This window comes from Drosophila simulans, chromosome X, assembly GCF_016746395.2.
Source record: "Drosophila simulans strain w501 chromosome X, Prin_Dsim_3.1, whole genome shotgun sequence".
Lineage (NCBI taxonomy): Eukaryota > Metazoa > Arthropoda > Insecta > Diptera > Drosophilidae > Drosophila > Drosophila simulans.
The window spans coordinates 20,817,519-20,840,917 of record NC_052525.2 but is presented as its reverse complement, the minus strand read 5'-3'; the positions used below and the strand labels follow the sequence as shown (position 1 = coordinate 20,840,917).

The 23,399-nt window shown below is 44.3% G+C and overlaps 4 protein-coding genes and 1 non-coding gene across 11 annotated transcripts; 2 read left to right on the top strand and 3 right to left on the bottom strand.

Annotated features, from left to right (window-relative positions):
• Window positions 1–733: 733 nt before the first annotated feature.
• On the bottom strand, window positions 734–2,774 carry LOC6726604 (protein misato). Its single transcript, XM_002107517.4, has 3 exons — window positions 2,570–2,774; window positions 1,785–2,514; window positions 734–1,725 (listed from the first exon to the last, which is right to left on the bottom strand). The coding sequence occupies exons 1-3, from the start codon at window positions 2,648–2,650 to the stop codon at window positions 812–814; spliced, it is 1,725 nt and encodes a 574-aa protein (XP_002107553.1). The 5' UTR covers window positions 2,651–2,774; the 3' UTR covers window positions 734–811.
• Window positions 2,775–3,829: 1,055 nt separating this feature from the next.
• LOC6726602 (probable ATP-dependent RNA helicase DDX56) lies at window positions 3,830–6,054 on the top strand. The gene is made up of 4 exons (XM_002107516.4): window positions 3,830–3,988; window positions 4,050–4,801; window positions 4,997–5,416; window positions 5,480–6,054. The coding sequence occupies exons 1-4, from the start codon at window positions 3,923–3,925 to the stop codon at window positions 5,913–5,915; spliced, it is 1,674 nt and encodes a 557-aa protein (XP_002107552.2). The 5' UTR covers window positions 3,830–3,922; the 3' UTR covers window positions 5,916–6,054.
• LOC120285410 lies at window positions 4,840–4,932 on the top strand. The gene has a single exon (XR_005544708.1). It is a non-coding gene; the product is annotated as a small nucleolar RNA Z30a (small nucleolar RNA).
• Window positions 6,055–6,451: 397 nt separating the features above from the next.
• On the bottom strand, window positions 6,452–17,397 carry LOC6726600 (proline dehydrogenase 1, mitochondrial). 7 transcript variants are annotated; one of them, XM_039297479.2, is made up of 12 exons: window positions 17,334–17,397; window positions 14,807–15,353; window positions 11,884–12,005; window positions 10,867–10,953; window positions 10,545–10,726; window positions 9,880–9,915; window positions 9,387–9,451; window positions 8,900–9,078; window positions 8,659–8,833; window positions 8,245–8,598; window positions 8,001–8,178; window positions 6,452–7,928 (listed from the first exon to the last, which is right to left on the bottom strand). In XM_039297479.2, the coding sequence occupies exons 2-12, from the start codon at window positions 15,266–15,268 to the stop codon at window positions 7,723–7,725; spliced, it is 2,046 nt and encodes a 681-aa protein (XP_039153413.1). In that variant the 5' UTR covers window positions 15,269–15,353; window positions 17,334–17,397; the 3' UTR covers window positions 6,452–7,722. The 7 variants fall into 7 exon arrangements, with proteins under 7 accessions (XP_039153413.1, XP_016040285.1, XP_016040278.1 ...); XM_016174261.2 differs by lacking the exon at window positions 17,334–17,397 and adding an exon at window positions 17,001–17,156; XM_016174254.2 differs by lacking the exons at window positions 11,884–12,005; window positions 17,334–17,397 and adding exons at window positions 11,503–11,624; window positions 17,001–17,156.
• A 2,615-nt stretch (window positions 17,398–20,012) lies between these two features.
• Window positions 20,013–23,396, bottom strand: LOC6726599. Its single transcript, XM_016174248.3, has 3 exons — window positions 22,423–23,396; window positions 22,270–22,351; window positions 20,013–22,161 (listed from the first exon to the last, which is right to left on the bottom strand). Exons 1-3 carry the CDS (start codon window positions 23,394–23,396, stop codon window positions 20,908–20,910), a joined length of 2,310 nt encoding a protein of 769 aa, XP_016040272.1. The 3' UTR covers window positions 20,013–20,907.
• Between the last annotated feature and the right edge of the window lie 3 nt (window positions 23,397–23,399).

Here is a 23,399-nt window from a genome sequence, read left to right as displayed (position 1 = left end):
TGTCCTCAAATGTTTTTTTAACACTACAAACTTTAGTATGCCAACAAATTATATAACGTGGAAAATATTTATAGTAAACAAATATTTTAAGGCTACGGTTTAAACAGCAGATAAAGTCAAAGAATTCAGCTGAGGAACTAAAGATATAAATCGATATAAAGATTGGACTTGTAATGACAAAAGTTTAACCGCTCAGAATTTAAAATTTTTAAAATACTCATCAAATTGGGAATTTTGCCCACTCTGCGCTGTTGGAAACTTCATTGACGACTCTCAAAATTCTCTGCCCAGACAACACTGTTTTTGTTTTGTTTTGGATATTCCTCGCCTTCCTGGAAACGCGAAAATATCAAAGCCGCTTCCGAGACTGCCAATCACGAAGTGCCGCGGGTGGGGCCACAGCCCATCAACTTCCGCTCCGGGGAAACCTAACCAACCTGACACCTTAGAGGACAAGGAGCATGGCACATAAAGCTTATACTTACAGGCCGTAGCGATGGTTTCGAGAACATTTATAAGCTAAGCAAATCTAATGTGCATCGGGGGGTTGCGTTTGGTCTCCACATCTTCACGAGAGCCGTAAAAATACAATAGATTGAAGTTGGAATTTGAATTTTACAATTTAACAGAAATAAATGCATAAAAACTAGTAAAATTATTTCGTTCGATCTAAATGAATTTATAATTCGGAGTCAAAATAAAATATGACCGAAAGACTGAGATTCCACATGAATTCGACTGCATACGCTAGTTTATTTTGTACATAATCCTAGGCTTATCACAAAATCTTATTTTCCAAAACCATAGCATCCTATAGATACTGCGAGTCTGCGTAAAGGTCGCGGAACTCAAGCAGCTGATCCAGAGCCGTATCGTACTCATCCCGCTCCAAACAAGAATTGGAATACGCTTGCAACTTGGCCAGCTGCACGCGATGTGATTGGGCGTGCAAGTTGTCCAGATGCTCGCCGAGCTTGGTGGAGTTCTGTAGGGCGGCCAGCATGGGTGCGGAATCCACACGACTACCCGTCTCGCGTTCCGCCCCCTCAGGCAAGCGGTAGCCACCGCCTGATATACCGGCTGCAAACATTTCATAGGGAAAAGGTAGCTGTGTCTTTAGTGGCAATGGTGTGGCTGCCGCATTTGTAACACTTCCATGATAGGTGCACTGGTAGTAGAGCTGCAGCATATGGGATATACTATCGCAGCCATAGGCAGCCATCCGAAGTTGATCGCCGGCCAGCTCCCTGGGCCGTTTCAAACGTTCCACGGGAATGCCACGAGCCGTCACTGATTGCACCACGTAGGATGTGCCAGGCTCACAGCCAGGTGTGAGTTGTGTGAGCAGCGCGTGGTCGCCACTCTGGTCTAGAAACTCTATTAGATCCTGACCCTCCCTCAGCCCAAATGGCAGAGCTAATCCGGCGGCGGTCATCTTTCTGCCCGCTGGAGTGACGCGTTCGCAAAAACGTAGCAAAGATTCTGGCGTTTGCCGCAGGCGGTAACTCAAGGTGGCCGTGTCGAAAAAGGCGGCCAGAAGCGCTGATGTCTGGTAGAGGTTATCCGTCTCCCACTGGAGTCCCGGCAGACTGCGCGACTTCAGATTATTGTTCCGCCAGATGGTCTCCAGCGTGGATAGCGGCGTGAACATCATAGCCTGCTCGCTGAGTTGGTGGTAGCCCAACACATTGTTTACCACCCGTATGCTGTGCGACAGGCGGGAATCTGGGAAATGGGGAAACTGTGTTTATATGCTAGACTTCTTTTAAAATCACCTTACTTACCCGCTTGGGCATAACTAGTAATCCTGGGATAGTGAAGTGGCAGCACAAAACTCGCGCGGCTGTACTCATCGTTTAGGTGCTCCAGGCACTTCCCGGCCAGTCCGCCGAAGCCATCATCAATGTCGAACAGCACGTGGAAGCCCTGCAGGCCATCGCACTCCTCTACATACAAACGGATGCGATCGCAGAACTCCTCGTTAAAGGAGGCTTCCTGCCACATTTCTGTTCCGGCAGAGTAGGTACCCAGCGCTTGGGCAGTCGGATCTCGGATCAACCCCGGCAAGACATTCAAGGTTCTCGGGTGATACCGGGCGTAAAGAAAGTCCGCCCAACTGTTTGCCGTCGCTGCCAGCTGATAGTTCTTCTCAGGCACCACAGCATTCTTGAGCAGATCCCGCTGATATTCGGAAATGGCGGACTTCGGCTGCGCCTGCACTTCCAGCTGCTCCGGTGCGCATACGCCGCTCTCCTCTGCCCGCCTGCGAGCCTGTTCCAATTCCTCTCCTGTGCTCAGGGGCAGCAACTCCTCATCGCGCTGCACAAAATTGCCGTACAGCTCGCCGGTCACCGGCAGATGTCCCAGGGTCCCGGCCAAATCCACGGACAGCAGGCGGGGCGTGTAGGTGGTACGATTGAGGTCGTTGCGCCCTTCACGGTACAAAATATCATTGTTGGGCAGCTGCTCCTCGGCCACCTGTTCGCTTTCGTCTCCGTACCTGAAGTTGGCCTCCTGGAAATGTGTAATTCGTGAGGCTCCCGGCTGCCAAGTGGGTGGGACAACTCACCTGCTGGTTCCAGAAGTGTGCGCCCACGTAATTCGCGTAAGTTCCGAGCTGGAAGGTCAAAATTTCACGTGTATGGTCCATAACAGCCGGCGAAAGTGACTAATTCGGATGCAATTGCGCGAGCCCGCGGAACTATCGATTTTCGCGGATTTATCGATAGCTGTGTGCGGTATTGAGCGCTCTTACTTTCGACGCTTGGATACTCTGTATTAATGTTTAAATTTATTTGTTTATCACTAAACAAATAAATATTTGAAAGTCTTATAGGAATATGTTATGTTTATTAATAAATCTTATGTATGTAAGTATATCGATATGACCTTAATGTCTATCACATTGAAAAAATAACATGAGATATACGAGGAATTTTTACAATAGAGCATAACAACCTAATATCTAACCCGAAAAAACTGACGGGAACATTGAAAACTTATCATAACTTAGTCATCTTTAAAGTCATACGGTAAAATCTCAAAAAATAAATGTAGCGTTTGTACTTCCAATTGTTTAGTTATTTTATAGCAACGGATATTATTTCTGGTCGATACGGCAAAACCTTATAAATAGGATCTGAATGAAGAATCTGTAAACGTATTTTTATAGAAATTGTCGATTCCCATAGAGATCCATTCACTGTGAATTTGACGAACGATAAATAAATCAGAAAAGTGCGAATTATGAGATTTCTCTAATAAACAAGAAAGGAAGTTAAGGTACTATACGATGTAAGCTTAAAATATTTAATTGCTAATTTTTAGACCCGTTACTCGTAGAATAAAAGGGTATACTAGATTCTTGATCACTAGATATATTCTTGATCAGGTTCAATAGCCGAGTCGATCAGGCCATGTCCGTCTATCAGTATGAACGTCGAGATATTAGGAACTATAAAAGGATTCAGCATACAGATTCTTAAGACAAAGACGTAGCGCATGTTTGTTGACCCATGTTGCCACTCTAAGCCCACAAACCGCACAAAACTGCCACGCCCACAATTTAAATAAGTGTTTGATATTTTTTCACATTTTATTAGTCTTGTTAATTTCTATCGACAAATTATGAAATATCGCTTTCGCATTCACACTAGCTGAGTAACGGGTATCTAATAGTCGGGGAACTCACTATATCATTCTCTCTTGTTATTTATTTAATTAAATATCTGAAATATATTTTAATTTTATTTTGAATGTATTTGTTTCCCTTTAAAAATAGATTTCTATAGCAGTTCAATTCCACTATCGATAGACTGATGAAATCGCCGATAATTCAATATACCGATAATCCACTCTTTTTGTTGTTGGGCCAGAAAACGTGCGCTGCGCATTTTCCAGGGTTTTTATACTGTCGTCCAGCATGAGCCAGAAGACCCAGAAAACGGTGCAGTTCCACGAGCTGGAGCTGGACCAGCGCATCCTTAAGGTAAGTGCCCCGGCATGTGGCCGACAGTTCCAGATTTCAAAGGGTTGTGCTCATATTTCAGGCGGTGGCCCAGCTGGGTTGGCAGCAGCCCACACTTATCCAGTCGACGGCGATACCGCTGCTCCTGGAGGGCAAGGATGTGGTGGTGCGCGCCCGCACCGGATCCGGCAAGACTGCCACCTACGCCCTGCCACTGATTCAGAAGATCCTTAACTCGAAATTGAATGCCAGCGAGCAGTATGTGAGCGCCGTGGTCCTGGCGCCCACCAAGGAGCTATGCCGGCAGTCCCGTAAGGTAATAGAGCAGCTGGTCGAGTCCTGCGGCAAGGTTGTACGCGTGGCGGACATTGCCGATAGCTCCAACGACACGGTGACCCAGCGGCACGCTTTGTCTGAAAATCCCGACATTGTGGTCGCGACACCCGCCAATTTGCTGGCCTACGCCGAGGCTCGTGGCGTGGTAGATCTGAAGCATGTGGAGACCTTGGTGGTGGACGAGGCGGATCTAGTGTTTGCCTATGGCTACGAAAAGGACTTCAAGCGGTTGATCAAGCACCTGCCTCCTATCTACCAGGCTGTCCTGGTCTCCGCTACTCTAACCGACGATGTGGTGCGCATGAAGGGCCTGTGCCTGAAAAACCCGGTGACGCTTAAACTCGAGGAGCCGGAGTTGGTGCCGCAAGATCAGTTGACGCACCAGCGAATTCTGGCTGAGGAAAACGACAAACCGGCTATATTGTACGCCCTATTAAAGCTGAGACTCATACGCGGCAAGAGCATAATCTTTGTGAACAGCATCGATCGGTGTTACAAGTGAGTAAACCATACGAATCCCCCCTTAGATGCACAGGAGCCAATGATGATAAAACCACAAATGGAGGGAGTGGGCAGCTGGCAACAGTTGGCTCACGCATGACCAGCAACTAATCTTCTCGCTGACGGCATTCCCATCTGCCCCTAAATACTTACCATAGTTCTTCCTAATTATTACCCATTAAATTGTTTCAGGGTTCGCTTGTTCCTAGAGCAGTTCGGCATCCGTGCCTGTGTCTTGAACTCAGAGCTGCCGGCCAACATTCGCATCCACACAATTAGCCAGTTTAACAAGGGCACCTACGACATAATCATTGCCTCCGACGAACATCATATGGAAAAGCCAGGAGGCACTAACCGAAAATCGCCTCGAAGCGGCGACATGGAGTCGAGTGCTTCCCGCGGCATTGACTTTCAGTGCGTGAACAACGTTATCAACTTCGACTTCCCCAGGGATGTCACGTCTTATATCCATCGGGCTGGCAGGACGGCCAGAGGAAACAACAAGGGCTCCGTCTTGTCATTTGTCAGCACGAAGGAGGCCAAGGTAAACGATTTAGTTGCGAAGAAACTGTGCGATAGCTTTGCAGCTCAAGAGGGCGAAGAGATCATGAAGTGAGTATAGAATAGCATCTTAAAACTTGTAATATTGCTAAGTGAAATGACGGCACATTTCAGGAACTACCAGTTTAAAATGGAAGAAGTGGAGTCCTTCCGTTATCGTGCTCAGGATTGCTGGCGTGCCGCAACTCGCGTAGCTGTTCACGACACTCGAATTCGAGAGATAAAGACAGAGATCCTGAACTGCGAGAAACTGAAGGGATTTTTCGAGGAGAACAAACGCGATCTGCAAGCGCTTCGGCACGACAAGCCTCTGCGCGCCATCAAGGTACACAGTCATCTCTCTGACATGCCCGAGTACATAGTGCCAAAGGCCCTGAAGCGAGTGGTTGGAACGTTGCCTTCCGCTGCCGGAGCCTCGGAAGCCAAACAGCCACGACAGCATGGCGCCGAGGCTGCCTTCAAGCGGCAGGCCAATGATCCTCTGATGGCAAGCCATGTGGACTTAGGGAAACGGCGTCCTGCCCACCGGAGAAAAAAGAAGGCGTCATAGGGGAACAAATTGTATCTATAGTCGCAATAGTCAATAATGAAGTAACTTTAATATTTGAATTACCATTATCCCTAAATTAGAATTGAGTAAAATTAAACGAAAATAATACCTATGTTGGAGATAGCTGCATATTGACAAACCTAGGCTTATTTCTTTATACATATGCAAATTCTGTTAATGTTGCATGCCCGCAAAATGTGTGTGTTTGTACCTATCCAGCCGATAAGCCAGTAAATGTCTTTTTAAACTCAGAAACTTGACAAGCATATGCTTAAAACGGCGCTGTGGCGTTGGGTAACCACTTAACCAAATAGACGGAGAAGGCACTATATCATTTGCTCAACGTTTCTAATTGACAGCGGACGCAAAATGAAAATAAAAAATATCTACGAGTCACTTAACCCAAAGTGCCAGTAGTGTGCCGTAGCTCACAGCGACGATTATCCAGCAGCTGGATACCATTTAAGGTCATTATACCGAGAGTCCCAGGAACAATAGATCACCATTAGGGGCGAAATTTAAGCGATGCATGCGTATTCGTTTTTAACATTTTATTATTGTCATTGAAATAGTTAACATTCATACAATTATTTATTCATTTATTTATAGCGTTTATGCAATACAATAATAATCATGAGTTTAATAATGAAAAACTAGTCGGTTCGATCTGCGTGCCTTAGTATATGGCCAAGTCTGACTGTCTATATCTGTTGTTGTCGTCTGAGAAATCGAAACGCGAAAACAGATATGGATATTGAAAGGTATTGAAAATAGGGGGAGAGTTTTGTAGCGGGCTCTTATCCATCGACTATCATAGTAATGACTTTTATAATATCGCTCCGTTAAGTGCTAAATTAAACGTACACATTTAAGTTAATTTAGCATAATCGTAATAAAACTCGCTAGGTTTAGGTATAGGTATGCGCGGTTGGTTATCCCAGGCTCCTATGAACAGTGTTATTTGACTATTTTAGATGGGATGGCCACGAGCTGGAGGAACAAATGCTCTGCACACTCCCTCTCTCGCTGCCATTGCTCTATGTAAATATATAGTTTATGGTATAACTTAGGGAAAACGAACATGAAATCACATTGCAAATGAAGAATGGACAACTAACAACTGATAAACTGATACTGAGGAACAGGCACAATCACGAAGTTAATGAATCTAGACTAAAATGCAGCCATACACATACATGTATCTATGTAGATATATCTCTATAAACGTTTGCTCTCATTATATTGTATATAATATGTATATACCATACGTTTTATGCTTTATTCGTTACGATGCTAAAAAATGTTCGCTTTAATTCAATCCCCTTTTTCAAAATCCTCGTTGTGGAAGTCCCACATTCGCTTTCTTACGTTTTTGACGTTTTTCAGTTGGTTTTTTTCTATTTTTTTTCTTTGTAACACACATACAGAACTCGTTTAGATTATTGTTGCAACATGACGTAAAAATATACATATTTTCATCAAAAATTACCACCGCTCAGTGCTACCGTCTCTAATTGAAGTTGTTTGTGGGCGAAGAAGGTCCTGCGGATTCGCAGGACGACACAATGAGTTGAACATTGTCGCTCTTTTATAGGACCTTGGTATATACACAAGTTTTTATATATGTATATACTGTAGATATACCGAAATTTTGTTAGAGTAATATAAGAACGACAAAAAAAAAACATTAAAATAGGTCCGAAGCGATCGATTTCCTGGCGATATCCTCAGCCGGATATAATTGGCAACCGATTTGCCGCCTCAGGGATGTGTGTGGGTGAGAGTGATTCCATCCATCCAGGCCAGCTTAGATGGGCACGTAATTGCCCTTGGGCTTGTAGAACAACTGACCACGCATCAGACGGCGCCGAATCTCGGAGAGCAGCAGGCGTTTTTCCTTCTTGATCTTCTTGAGCACACCCTTGTTCTCCTGGGCACGACGAGACAAGTAGGGCAGCACCTCTTCGACTGGGCCATATGGTATGTACTTGTACGCCGAGTAGCCCGCTTGACCTGTAGGTGTGAGAGTACACATATTATATACACATGGAAGACAAGTGGAAGGGGTAGGCTATGGAAACAGACCCAGTGGAAAGGTAATGTAGTCGCACATGCCCAGCAGTTGGCCGAAGCAGATCACCTTGTCCTCCGGTGAGATGCCGATCTCCTTCATCTGCTGGATGGCAAATCGCACGGTGTCTTCGTTGTGCGAGGCCACCATAATGCCAATCTTCCTGGCATCGTCATCACAGTCCTTCATCAGCTGGGGTTATTAAGAAATACTTGCTTTATTGATAATCACTGATAACCGAAGTCCAGAAATTCCCACCTTAATGCGTCGCAAGCACTCCGACAACGTCTTGTGATACATTTCCGTGGTGGCCTCGAACGTGGGATTTACCGGATCCGGGTAGCCGAGCGACTTGGCACGGTCCCGCTCCTGGTCCATATAGGCACCGCGCACCAGCTTGGCGCCAAAGTAGAAGTTCTGACGCTTGGCCTGCTCCAGATCGGTGTTCACCTCGCGGAACGTCTCGCGCAGATAGCACTGGTACGTATTAAAGACAATGGCCTTATCCTTGTTGTACTTGCGCATCATTTCAAGGGTGATGCGGGATATGGCCGGCTGGAAGTAAGTCTGCTCCGCATCTACCATGATGCGAACATCCAAGTCCGCAGCAGCCTGAGGTTTGGGAATACCATATTATTACGATTTCACAGCTAGAATGCCAAAATCATTTACCTTTACAATCGTGTTGAGACGACGGATCATGTTCCTGAACATCTCCTCCTCCTTGGGCGGTATTTGTGAGATCAGTCGACGCATCTGTCCGGTTTGGGGATCGGGAACGCGGAACGTGTCGCTCAGCTGCGAATCCTCGTCAACGATGCCCGACCAGGGGAACAAATGCAAAATTCTAGATGAGGTAGACGAGCATATAAAGTCAGATCGGTAAGAGGCTTGACAATATAAACGGACTCACCCCTCCTTATCGGAAGTTACATTGTTCAGGAACTCCTTCACGTCCTTGTTGTCGCCCAGCGTGGCGTAATACTTTTCGAGATCCTTGATGGTCTTGTGGTGAGTCAGCACATTGCCCTGACCGCCCACCATATCCTCCATGTACTTGCGTGTGCGCATAATTACCTCGGACAGTTGCAGCTGCAAAGGAGGATCGAGGTCAACAGAGTTCATCAGTTGATAAACAAAAGCATATGTATGATAAAGAGCGTATTTCGATTTACAATGCTTCTCTAGTAAGGTAACATTTTAAGAGTTATGATTTTACAATCTTAGCCGCAGCAGAAAGTGATACGTTTACGAATCAGTGGCCTTTACTATGTATCTATTAGCGTCAATTAACTGTGTTCCTTTCCCATTTATTAACACCTATTAACCCCTGTGTTTCCCGCACAAATAAAGCTACTCAATTATGTGGTTCTCAAGGGGATTACTTTGTGCGAACTTACCAGCAATTGTGGACGGCCCAGGGCGGTGAGTTTAATGGCGGTGATGCCAGTTCCGAAGGTGGCGCCTGCAGGTCGATATTCGGATCAATCGATGGTTGGTTGTTGGAAATGAAAAGCGTTTGGAAAAAGAGCAGAGCAATCGGTGAATGCAATGCGATGGCAGAGGCGAAAGTTGTAAAGCGGATTCTACAGATATATAGCACATATGTCTAACTACGGCACATAAAAGCGTCTAGAGCTACGGATACGAGTACGGATTGAGCTGAAGACACAGAGATACGAAGCAACGACAAAAGCTACGACATTGCGTTACAGCAACCAACTGAAAACGCACACAAAATGGCTAGAAAGTCAAACTAGTTTGCTTTGTTCTGTCGAAATACGGATTTGGCCATCAATGGTTACTCTTCCGGGTATTTCGGATACTTGTTGGATAGTTTTCAGAGTTACTTGTTGGCATTTCGGGCTGTGTGTTCGTAATTTCTCGGCTTACCCGTGGCCACTGCCCGGGGCACCTTGCGATCATCATCTGTTCATATTAGCATTCGCAACGAATTCAAATTGATTGTGGGTTTTTGAGTTATGTGGGGGTTATTCGATAATCGATGGGTTGGTGCCATTTTGGGGATATTTGCGGGGCAGAAAAGAGAATTTATTAATATTCAATTTAATTTATTTTAGGGATAGAGATCGAGAATGTGAAAGATAGAGAATAGGAGAAAGCCTAGCAGGAAATAGCCTGAAATCCCAAAGCATTGAATGCAGGACGGGGCAACTACACAGATCTGGGGCATGTTCTCACCTAGAGCGGTCATATTAGTCATATGTACTGACATATCGAGTTGTACATAAGTGAGCAAGTTGTTTTATACAACATTCTAGTTGTATAAAGATTTGACTTGAAAAAAGTTCATCTGATTGCATAAAGCAAAGCTCAGAGCTCGATATGTCATGACTTTCGTTCAGTACACTAAAAACCAAATAAAAAACAAAATCAAATTGCATGCTTAACGTTTAGCAATGGATGCGTTTGCTTTGCACGTTCTAAATTGAAACATTTGTACAGAGGAAGTCGGGGATGGTGAGATGGAACTCAAGGAACTTGCATGCTGGAGTAGGCTATCGGGAACCAGCGAGTAGAACTGGCCAACAACATACCCGAAACAGCCTCCAGACACTTGATGAAGATCTCCATGTTCCGCTCGCAGGTGGCCTCGTTCAAGTAGAAGTAGGTGCGAGCACTGCTGACCTTGTAGCGCCGATCCGCAAAGGACTTGTCCACATGGTACTGCGGCATGCTGCCCTCCTCCTTTTTGTCGCCTGCACTGGAGACGGAAGATCTGAAAGGGAATGAATCAGAATGCAAATAAGAGTAACTGAACAACTATGATAATGAATATCAGGCATTGATTATACAATATTATAGGATGTTTTCCCACTACTTAGTGGAAGGCCTAGCCTCAGCATATCAGGAACTTACTCAACTTCACGTTTCTCGGCCTCCTCCTGGGTGATATCCTCCTCAACGGAATAATCGAGAATCGGCTTAACGCCAAAGGATCTTAGCCTGTAAGTGCACAAAATACATTAGCTCCCGTTTTCAACAAGCCAAGGAAAATCACCAAATATTAGTTAAATAAAAGAATTTTGAGTATGGCTTGGTTAGCGGTTGAGAAAATTTAAAGTTCTTTCGTTAGGGGGATCAAATTCGGATTGGCGATTCGCATCTGAATGTTCGAGTAGATCTTTCATGCTGGTACATGCCCAGGACTTGTGACTCCTATTAGTGAGAGCTTTATGCTCGCTTAGCTTGGACATAGTTTTAGAACATTAGTGGGAAAATGTGTGTCATATATGTACATACATGTGTGGCATATACATGGATGGTGGTAATAATAGCACCCAAGCTTTCTGAATTATTCATTCAAATTGGTCATTATTAACTACTCAATCTGCTACTCAGTTAGCATTGAATTAAACCAGTATTTGAAAAGCACGCCATCGTGTTTTCGAGTGCTATTACTTCGGCTGAAACCATTTATATGCACATGTAGTATCGGATATATATATATATTGGGATGCATGGGGTGCTGTGGGGTAGGGGGAGGGGGTTAACCTCTCTAGGGCGGGCACGATCGTGTGACGATTCTCGCCGGCCACAAAGTGTCCGTAGAAGCTGGACTTCATCAGCAGGACGAAGAGCTTTTGGCCGAGCAGGTTGCGCGCCAGTTTCATCAGCTGTTTATCGGCGTTATCGGAGTTCGTTCGATTATTATCGGTAAATGTGTTTGTCAGGGATTCCATTACAATACAAGTGTGGGCATTTAAGCGGGTTTCGCATAACCGTTTCACAGCCCGATTCGCGGCCAAAATAATAACATGAAGTAAACACAAAACCATAGGGCGGCAGAAAGCGATATGGAAACGGAAAAAAAACAAGAAAAGAAAAGAAAAGAAAAGGCGATAAGTGAGTGGGAGTGTCGTGGTGGGCAATTACCTTTCCAGTGTGGGTATGATCTTGATCTGATCCTCGCCGGCGACAAAGTGGCCATAGAAGGTCGCCTTCATCAATGCTGTAAATAACCGTTGACCCAATACGTTCTTTGACCATTTCATAAGCTGCGAAATTTTCGTTTGTTTTGATCGGTTTTATGCGGCATACATAGTAAGTTTGTAAGTTTTTGTGAGTCGATTTATTGGTGTTGTTCGGTATTTTGTCATGTTGTTTGCGGCGTCAAAAATTGAATTCGAGATAGTTTTAATTTCCGTTTTAGGCAATACAAAGTTGATATATGTATCAAGGACAAAGAGTTTTTGCAAAATACAACTAATAACCATCGAATCTAGCTGAGATCCCTCCTTCGCCCGGGTTCTTTCAATTTTTCAGCGCCTGGATCGCACATAAATCATTTGGAACTTGGCCAACTGGCAAAATAAAAAACGTGAACGGAGTCAAGGCCAAAATCTTTGCCAAAGTCCAACAAAACAGCGTGGAAAAATGCGACAAAAAGTGCGGAGGCGTCAATGTGTATTACTCTTCAGAGGCTGCATGTCATTTAAACGATTGTCAGCTAAATACGCACATAAACATCACCTTTCCAACACGAGCCTAGTGCCCAAGGAAAGACGACCCGCCGCGGATCCAGAAATAAACACTTCCTGAAAAGCCAAAAAATAACGCAATAGATTGTACAGACTCTTATCCAAACTTATTGATGCAAGGATTATGCGACTAGAGACAACACTATCCCTTGGGGATTATTTATTTATTTAAAAAACTCGCAATGCATTATCCAGCTTTGTGAAAAACGAAAAATTGTTAAACTGCACTTAATAAAACCTGGCGATAAGGACAGGAAGAGATCGTCTAATTTGGGAATCACCAAGTTTCCGGTTTCCGCGCAACCCATTCCTTACAAGGTGGAAAACACAAGAGCATTGGCCTCTGATAAATGATTCCCTTGCACGTGTGTGCTTTGCTTGACGCGGGATCCATCAGATGAATGGGATTCTGAGAAGTGACAGGTGGGGAAAGAAAAGAGCATTCTCCGTCTGGGGGAACCGGTTTTTGTCGAGAACACTAAAGTAATTAATTGAGTACAAAGTTGGCGAAAGAACACACTGCCGACAATATAAATACACCATCACCAAAACTGGTTACATAAAACAAATTCTCGTTTCGCATTATATTTGTTTTTTGGGTATGGCATGTTTTGCTTTTCTTTGGCAGACAATTCGAAACCGAGGACAGGTGTTTGCCGTTGAGCTCTGGCCCCAAGAAAAAGCTGCCCCAGAGCCAACACCACCCCCGGTCACCTGGCACCTGCCACCGGCCACAGTGTCCCACTCTCCACCATGTTTTTTACCCATGAATACCCAACCCATTCTCACATATCACGAGACCCACACCTCTCGGTCCCCAAAAGCAATCGACGCGCTACTGTAAATAGAAATGGCGAAAAATGAGTACACTCTGATACAAATTCAACCGAATATGAGACCTCAATTGTGTTATTGAACTGTGAGCAACAGTTCTTGTGAATGTTCTCACTATATATAGTACCAAAAGTATAACTAATTGAATGCCAGAACGCTCAAAATCGATTGTGCAAACGATGTTTTTTAATAGATTGCCGAGTCTGGTAAAGAAATGGCTTACCAATTTTTTTTCTAGTGCATCACAGCGAATGGCTGAGATATGTGGGCAAAGTCGATGCCTGACTAATGCCACATGTGATGCGATGGCTACGGTCCCAGGGAGCTGTGCGCACATTCCCTGTGACGTCCATTTAGCCACCCATATACCCACATATGCAAATTGCATCGAGCGGGGCGGAAAAATGATAAATAAGTAACCGTCTTGGCGACGCAGGGCACTTTGAGTAATCGATAAGCAATCAAACGATCGCCGACGTAATTAAATAGAAGCACGCTAGAGAGAATGAGGGAAATGCGAGGGGTTTTCCAACGATTCCGATTGGCGCTCATTCGGGGGCCTGACTATATAACGACCTATACTATGCAGTCCCACACAGTCCACACAATCCATACGTCTCGCTGAGTAAATACGCACGAGTTAAGAGCAAACAGCGGACCGGGCAAGGTCGCCATCGCATCGGCAATTTGCATGCCAAAGTTTCCCTTTTTCCTGCCGTCAATCAGGCACTCATTCAATCTTCTGTGCGACTGCAGCACCTGCCAGAAAGTGGCAACAAATGCAACAAGCAATTAGCCAGGAATTCATCAACACGGGGAGGGGAGCAGGCGAAAACCCGCTGCGGGTCGGGTGAATTGAAAAGCGGAAGCAGGGCGGAAAATCGGAAGGAAGGCAGCCAGTCACCTGACACGGGCTTCGGTTGCCCGGAAAATCGGACTCAAGCGAATGGAAGCGTGGCAGGATCGAACAAATTCATGAATAAGGCAAATGAATGAATAGAAAGAAGGAAACAAACAAAAAAATTACATATTCATCTGCGTTCATTTTTACACAACTTTACCATTAGCCTTGGAATTCAATAGCCCTAGCTGTTCATAACTTTTTGTTTGCTCTTCAAGTCTCCGAGTATCCATGTACATGAATATATTTAAAGAAAGCATTTTAAAGGAAGTATTTAAACTAAATGAATGAATTATTATAAGTTGAAGGCAGCAGAAGAGTACAGAAGAAGCGAAGAGTCAGCGGACACTGCGAGAGTTGGAACAAATGGTTTCGAAATCGGCCACAATCTATAGGTAGTTACTTAATTGTAATATTAAGAAAGCATTCAGCAGGGGCTAAGTACTAACAGAGCCCCAGATTTCTCAGCAAAATGAACCAGAAACAGAGAGGGGTGCTCAGCTAGTCGATGGTTTAGACCAATACAAGGGTCAAAGGTCGCAGGACTCGGCAGACGAGGAGCGCGGGACGCCGGTTAACTCACCGTCATGTTGTGCTCGACCAGCTTCTCGCTGGAACATATCATGTAGACGAGATAGGCGCGTATCAGCTCTCCAGTGGTCTTGCTCTTGAAGGCGGCAATCGGATCATTGAAGCTCACGTCCAGGGGATCCCTCTGCGGCGAGCCAGCGGGCGAGGGGTTCTTCTCCTGGGACGACTCCTGCTTCATCGATCGCTTCAACGTCTCGCTGGAGACCAGCTCCGGTTGGACCAGAGTGGAGGCCTGCAACGGCCGTTCGCCGCTGTGCAAGAAGCGCGCTCCATTGACTCCTCTCGTGGACTCCGATGCTGCTCCTTCTCCGGCGATGCTGGTGCTCCTGCTGCCGCGCTGGTGGAAACTCCGGCAGGCGGCGACGGCCACGGAATTGCTCGACTTGTTGCTATTACGGCCGTAGACCAAACTGATGGCTGTTCGTTGGGCGCTCAGCGAACGGAGTAGAGCCATTACAAGGGATTCTGCGGTTTATTTACGCTTTCTGCTCTTCGGCTTTTGAGACGGTGATTGAAACGCACTCCGATCTCGGTTGTTGCTGCAAAAAACAATGCCAATCAGAGGTAATTTCACTATTACCACTACAAATCACTACGAATCTGAGGGAAGACAGTGGCGTACCCCAAAGAGATTACTAAAGGTGATTATCTCGTTTTCTACTTGATTACAACAAAAATTTTTACAAATTTTTTAAAAATTTTTACGGCTGTTTCAAAATAAGCATTGATTTTCAATAAATCATATAAGATTGATTTAATTGTTATCAAATCAATTAATATCTAATAAATATAATAATAATAAACAAATGAATAATAAAATTCAATTTATAAAAATAGTAAAATCAGTACATATTAAACATATTATTTGCAACAATTTGCCTAATTGTGTTTTTGGCCCCCAATCCCCCCGCCAACGCCAATGATCACAGCTGATTTTGTCGGAGAGCTTTTCGCTCTCCCTCTTTCGCTCGCTCCGAATGTTATACAACAAATGCGAAAAACGTGAGGCGGGGAGGGAGAGCGAAGCCGAAAAAACAGCACAACAACACAATCACACGTACGCGAGTACACCTTCGAAATGTTCAATTAAAAAACTCAATTTCTGGCCAGAAATCTATCTTTCGCTATTATGTGTCTTTTGGGTTTTCTTCTTACTTCGTTCTTATTATTTATTCTATTACGCTTTGAGCGTTGTATACGCCGCAAAAGCACGAAACCAAATGCGACGAAGACGCGTGAAAATGGGGCGAGTTGTTAGGCGATTGACGGCGAATTCAACGAAGCGAAACCAGGAAGGACCCGAGGGCGAGAAAATCCTTTTCGCCGCTTCGCTCCCGTTTATGTAACTGTAAATGTAACCGAGATTGTACCGTAATTGTAACTGCGACTGTGTGACGTCACAGGCATATGAGCCCCTTTGATTTTGATTTAGATTTTGATTTGGCATTTGTTTTGATTTAATTGAAATGCGCCGAAAGCGCACACTAATTGGTGTTAATTGCGGCTCTCCTTGATTCTCCCCCATTTTCGTTCTCACCCATTTCCACCCATTAACCCCCTTTCCCTTTTTCATTTTATTTATTAATTAGCTGCCCGCTAAATAATCGCCAGACGAGAGGCTGCAATCATCAATCGAAAAAACTTGGCGGGTTTCATTGCACAGATTTCATTACACTTCATTATGGCCTATATCAAGTTTTGTCTCGCTCTGGCCGCCTTAGTTAAAGGGGCACAGGGAGCTGGCGTACTCAAATTGCGAATTCATCTGAATGGTTTCTTGTTTTTTTTCTTCATTTTTTTTTTTTTGTTGCTATGCGGCGAATTGTACCTATTATATAACACTGCTTACTGCTCTCTACCTCGCTTTTTAGAGATCCTTTTATGATACGAATACAACACAGACACTCACATGTACACTGCAAAATTTCTCTTGGCTCTTTAACTTTTTACCCTGTTTTGCGGGTTGGCTCGATATAAATTTTGCTTTAACGGTTGTTTTGTCACTTCAAAAAAACAAACTACGATACATAACTAGCAACAACCCAAAGACAATAAAAAGGGTAAACAATGAAATTTTGTACAATCGCCAAATAATTTTTCCGGAAAAACTCGTGTTTGACAAACTTCTCACAGCAGCCTGCGAGAAAAGTAGAAAAGTTCCCGTTTCTGTCAGCGCATTTGCTCACCTCACAAAAGACACACAAGTACAAGTACAATTATAATTATTTTTCGGTTTTTTCGAGTCAATGTTGTTCTTTTCGAGGGTTTTGGTTTTTGCTGCTGCAGCACAGAGCGTGAGCACGCGCAAGGGTCTGAATTCGCGAATAAACTGAAACACATGAAGCGAAATTAAGGCCAACACGGCGAAAGCTCGTCCAAAAAGCTTGAGAGAAATGGCTGAAGCAGTAGGTGAGGGGCAGAAAGGGGATGGGCCACCCCCAGCAGCTGTTTGCGCTGCACGTGAGCGAAGAAAAGAAACCCGATCGAAAATTAATCGCCATCTTGTCCCCTCTTATTACCCAATTAAAATCGGTACGCTTATCTACGCCCCTGGCGGTTGGCCGGGAATCTTTGGTGCTCTTATCTTATCAATGGACTCCCAATGGACCGCCACCCAACAAAAACGAACCATTCCTTCTATTCTCTCCCTGTCTCTTTCTTGCCAACCGGCGTCTTCCAACACTGGCCTCGCAAGCAGGGTTGCTTTACACACAGATCATTGGAAAAATGTATCGGTACGAAATATACGCTCGAAAATTTGAAAAATGTTTCTCTGTGTAAAGAATACTGAGAGTATTAAACAGATTGCTCGATTTTAAGCACAATATTTATGTCAAATATGAGGCCATCAAATGAATATACGTTTTCTAAATGTTTCTAATCGGACCCGCGTAAGCCAAATATTTCCTTTTGCATTGTGCGAACGAAAGCATTTTAGAAAATGTTGAGTTATTGTTAGTTACAAAATTGAGTATCCGAACTATTTTCTATTTGTTACTTTCAGCTCGCATTATAAATATAATATAAATATCGATAACTATCGCCGTCTCACAACTCTACACACCAGCGATCTCTAACAAGCAAGCGAACAAAAAAGTAAACAATAGCATGAATTTCCAATAAGCGGCCGCAGATGTTGTGACCAAGCGCACCCACCCAGCCTAGGGTGCCCATTAAAAATACGTCGGTGTCGCTCCAGGCGACTAGGATGGCTCCATCTCCCCTACAGCTAACATCACTCAAAAATTTGAAACAAAAACCGTAAACCGTATTCTAAAGTATTCAAATATACAGCTGTGTTCATAAAAATAGCAGTGCGGGGGAAACTAAGAAACACAAAGTAGTTTTTCATGTCCCTTTTCTGAATTCACCTTTTATTCCACTTATTTTTGTAAAATAGAATGTGTAGATAGGGCAAAAAAAAAAATAAAATCCCGTTAGTTTTTCCTGTTATCCTCTTCTTATTTACATTCTTGAGCAAATTCACAACTTTTAGGCTGTTCATAAGAATAGCAGTGTCTGGTTTTGTCCAACGTAAAGTTCCGAAATTATAAATATTTTCTAAAAAAGAGTTTTCTAAAAGAGTTAATTCGTAAAAGGGAAAAACATATAAGGACATTCAAAAAACCCTTGAATGTTCTGCCAAAATGGTATCCGATGCCATTAAATATGAATGGAAGCCCGAGAACGTAGTGCCATACGTAAATCCACAGATATAGCAAAGTCAATCCTTTTGCATCCTCTAGGGACATAAAGTCGGAGCTGAACTTGGAAATCAGCGACGTTACAATTCGGAGACGACTACTGGTTCCTTTACTTAGCCCAAGGCATATTAATGCAAGGTTAAGCTTCCCTAAAACCTACCTAATCTGGCCAGTCTCCAAATGGCGTAATATCCTTTGGATTGATGGGTCAAAAATACAGCTATTTGGTGGAACTGGTTCACTAAAGTGAATCCAACGACCTCCAAATATGGAGTGCCACCCAAAACACCCACTCAAGACTTTCAATCGTGGTGGACCCAAAATCCTGGTATGGGCTTGATTTTTACAATGGTATGAGTCCATAGCATATGATTTATGGTATTACAGACCCAAACGCATATGTAAATATACTTAGTGATTTCTTACTGTCATATGCTGAATGGAATATGCCCTTAAAATGGACATTCCAACAGGATAATGATCCGAAACACACAAGCAAATCGGCTAAGAAAATAGAATAGATGCCGTGGTCAGCACCGTCTTCCGGTTTGAACCCGATTGAAAACTTATGGGGGGACATTAAACAATGTAAGGCTCAGATTTGGCAAGTTGTGCAGGATGCAAGGGCAAAAATTCCCCCCAAACGTTCCCAGGACCTGGTGGACTCCATGTCGCGTGGGTGTAAGGCTGTGCTGGCTAACAAAGGCTATGTAATCAAGTATTACACCCTAATTAGCACATTAAAAAGAAAAACTATGTTAGTTCTAAGTCAAGTTGAATTTTGTTACTATTTTTTCATAGCACTGCTATTTCAGAACACCAGAATTTCTGCCTATTATGTTGTTTTAATCTATATTTTCGAAACTATTGAAGAAATAAAAGTGAAACATTTGTTGAATTGTTTGAAATTTAATACCTAATGATACTATAAAAAAATTTGACCATTAAAACTGTAAATAATAGGATTTTTTATCTTAAACTCGCAGGTCCCAAGCACTGCTATTTTTTTGAACATAGCTGTACATCTAAGTGAGTCAATGTATAAGTTAATAAATGTAGTTTATCAAACTTTAAGTCGTTGATTGCACTTTCTGGTAAAGTTGAACTTTTCGATCACAAAAATGTCCTTTGGATTTATTTTATGCAATTTTTCGGCTTCAAATTTCCAACATATTTCTTTGTTTAAAATCTTTTAAACTGATGCAATCTATAAGAATACACGGAATTTGTATTAAATACAAAGCGATTTGGCTTGTGACATTAACAAAATACCTTACTGGGTCGGAATAGCTTCCTTTTACCTCTTAAAGTAAAAAAATATATATGGCATCAAGGTAATCATGTTAACGTAAAATAAACTGCAAGGACTATATTTTAATATACACAATGTATGCGTACATAAATTATTACCGCATATATATGTGTATACTAATTACTTTCTCGCGTTCCATAGTTAAATATTGCAATATTGGCTCTTTAAATGAAAATTCCAAGTTTCCATTTTAAAATGAATATATTTTTGTTTGCAAATTGTTTGCGTTTTGACAAATATAGCAATAAGTTACGACTACATATTAGAAATAATAATAATTAACATTTAATGAGCGTTCGCTGCTGTTGATTTTGCTGCTTGGCGAACGCGGCCCGAAAAAGGAGAAACTTAACAAGAAAAAAACAGAACAAGTTATTTAAATACCAAATATATAGATATATGCGTGTGAAACTGACTCGGGTCTCCTCCTACCGCCGTCATAACAAACAATACATAATTCGCTATCGCCGCTACTCTCTTCTCGCATTCTCTTCGGCTGGCTTGCTTTTCTGTTATTACATAATATTATTGACTAAATTGTAGATCAACGAATGTCTGTTTTTCCATCTCCATTGGGCACCACCAGCAAATAGCTTCAAGCATCGTAAGTATCGAAAATGGGTGCTTAACTTGACCGCAAGACTATCATAAGGCGAACAATTCAGTTTAAAGTTTTCGATTGATGCGATTAAAACAATTGAATATTAATGCACAGTTGTGCGGATTAGAACTGAATATTTCGGATACATGTGCAACATAGCCCGAAAATCGTGTGAAACCTATATATTTATGTAAATAGAATATAAAGTATTATTCCTCAGCTCTGACGTAATGAATGATATGAATAACTGTTAAGGCCATGCTCTTTTGCTTTCTTAAAAACTATATAATAAGGTAAACCGGAAATAGTTTAAATGTCTAAACATAATTTCAAATTATTACAATAGGATATACATATGTGAATATATCTTCCCCAAGTATGACAATCTTGCAGTTCGCTATTTTGATTTGGGCTAACTATTTGGTGGTAATGCTGGACAGCCAGTGGTGCTGCTGATGTTAGTGGTGTTGCAGGCGCTAGTTGGACTTGGTCAGCTCAGTGCGGTTGGCGGCCACTTCGGCCAGAATGAGTAGATCTGAGGTAGAGGAGGTCACGTCGAAGGCCGTCTGCGAGGAGAGCGAGGAGGATGACGACGAGGAGTTCGAAGACAGCGGTGGCGAGGCCGACGACGAGGTTACAGAGGCATTCACCGCCTTGGGAGCACCGCTCTGGTTGAAGTAGTAGCTGCCATTAATGGTCAGGGGCAGAATTGAGGCCACCTCCTGTTCAATGGCACTAACATCGCGCCGGGTGATACTTTCTTTGCGCGCCTTTCGTCGCTGGCTTCCCACAGCCTGCAGTTGCTGCTGCTTGATCCTCACGTGTTGCTCGCTAGATAATGGGACAGCTCCTTTTGCCGCAGCATCTGCTGCTGCCACATTTGAAGCTGCTGATGCACCGCTTGTGCTGTTCGAATTCCTCTGTTTCTTGGTGCCGCTAAACTTCTTCTTCTTTTTGGTGCTACGTTTGCGCTGCAGGTAAGCGTCCAAGCTGAGGGCTGGCAGCTCTTTGATTTTCTCCTCAAGATCAAAGAAACCACTGCTGCTCGACTCGGAAACGCTTCTCATATGTTTTTGCATGGAATCCGGACTGCTACCCTGGCGTTCCGGTGGCGAAACGGGCGGTGTATTGGGGCCCGCATCCAAGGGGATGTCCACAAAGTTTCCACCCATGCTGCCTGCCGGCGGCAAGCGAGCTTTGCTCTTCTTAGCTATGGCCGCCAATTGACCGGAGTTGACCAATTCCTGGTAAATCTTGCCCTTGCAGGAGCGTGATGACTTGACTTTCTTGTTTTGCGGGCTACCACTGGCCGCCTCCTCCTCGCTGGAGTTGCTCGAGTTGTTGTCCTGCAAGGAGCGCTTATTGCCATTCCCATTTGTATTGCCAGCTGGCATATGGGCAGATAGAAACTGGCTGGTCTCGCTGAGCACCTGCTGTAGAGCGAAGTCCTTCTCTTGTACTTGAACTTGCAGTAGGGAGCTTAGCTCGCCCATCTGCGTTTCGTCTGCCAGTTTAAAGTAGTTGGGGCGCAGCATAGCACGGGGCATCTCCCCTCGCTCTGCCCACTGCACTTGCAGCGAAGTCGGCACCTGCTGCTGTGGCTGATCTTCACTGGGGATGAGCAAGCCAGCAGTCGCGTTGCTGGGACGGGTAGCCAGTGTTCGCAGCGGCGGAGCTGGCAGTTTGTACCACTTGAAGTTAGGATTAGCATTGAAGAAGGCGTCCTTGTTCTGCAAAAGAAAATTAATTCGCTCGTTAATATTATAGAACTCAAAGCCCAACAGGCATGTTCAACAGAAGGGAAGTATTTGCGCGGGTAACTATGGTATGATCCTAACCTGTTGTGCCAGATCCGTGAAGCAGTGTTTCTCCTGTTCGTCGAGAGCGGCCCACCAGTCGCCCAGTATCTTCGTAATGGCACTAAAATAGGAAAGCAGCGAGTGAGTTATCTTTCCGGAACCTAAATGGGTGCAGCTGGCAAAAAAACCCACCGGTTCTCCAAAGTTCTGTAACGCTCCTTGACGATACCGCGATGTCTCTTGCAGAATATGAGGAAGGCATTCATGGGGCGGCGGGCATGATGCTCCGGCCGTGTGTTATCCGCTGTCTGATCCTGCTGAAGCTGTCGCTGTTCTACTTGATGGCTATCCTGATCCTGCTCCTGCTGCGGCACTGTGACCACGTCCACGTCCACATGCTCTTCGGCGGCCTCGCGACGAATGCGCGTGACCTCCTGCTGCACAGGCAACTGCACTTGGATTTCCGCCTCCTCCTCATCATCCTCCTCTTCATCGAGATCTTCTTCTTCGTCGTCCTCGTCGTCGGTGTCGCTGCTGCAGTCCTGCAACTTGGCATAGTTGTGCACATCCTCGATGCGCCGAAAGGCATTTTCTTGGTCTTCGGTGCGCTGCGGCTGGGGGTCACCTAAGGCACTTTTGGCAGCTTTACCAGGCGATTCGTGTGATTCGCTTTCTCTGACTGATGTTTTAGCTTCTGCACCTCCTGCGCTCGATGGTTTGTCTTTGGTCCTGGGTATGGGCAACCAGCGGAGTTCGCTTGCTCCCATTTGGGATACCATCTTTGCAGCAGCTGTCAGGAAATCTCCTGATCTTTGGGAAAGTTCTCTGGATATCAAAATGTCCCTGGACAAGCCTGATACGTAAGATGCCGCTGCCGGAGAATATCCCACAAGGCTTTTTGCTCCTTGGTTGCCGCTCGTTGCGGCGATTACTCCACTTGCTCTCGGTATCTTCTCCACTATTTTCAGCGCTCTGCCTGTGTAGTTCTGGTTGTTCCTCATTTTCGTCTCCGCTGTTTTAAGGCCACTGTAGTTGTTGTCGCTGATGTTGCTGCTGCTACTGATGTTGCTGTTGTTGTTGTAGGCAAAGTGCAATTTAATTGCAGCACCTGTTGGCGTCACCTGCGCCACCTGCTGACCACCGCCAACGCTCAGGCCGTTGATCATGTT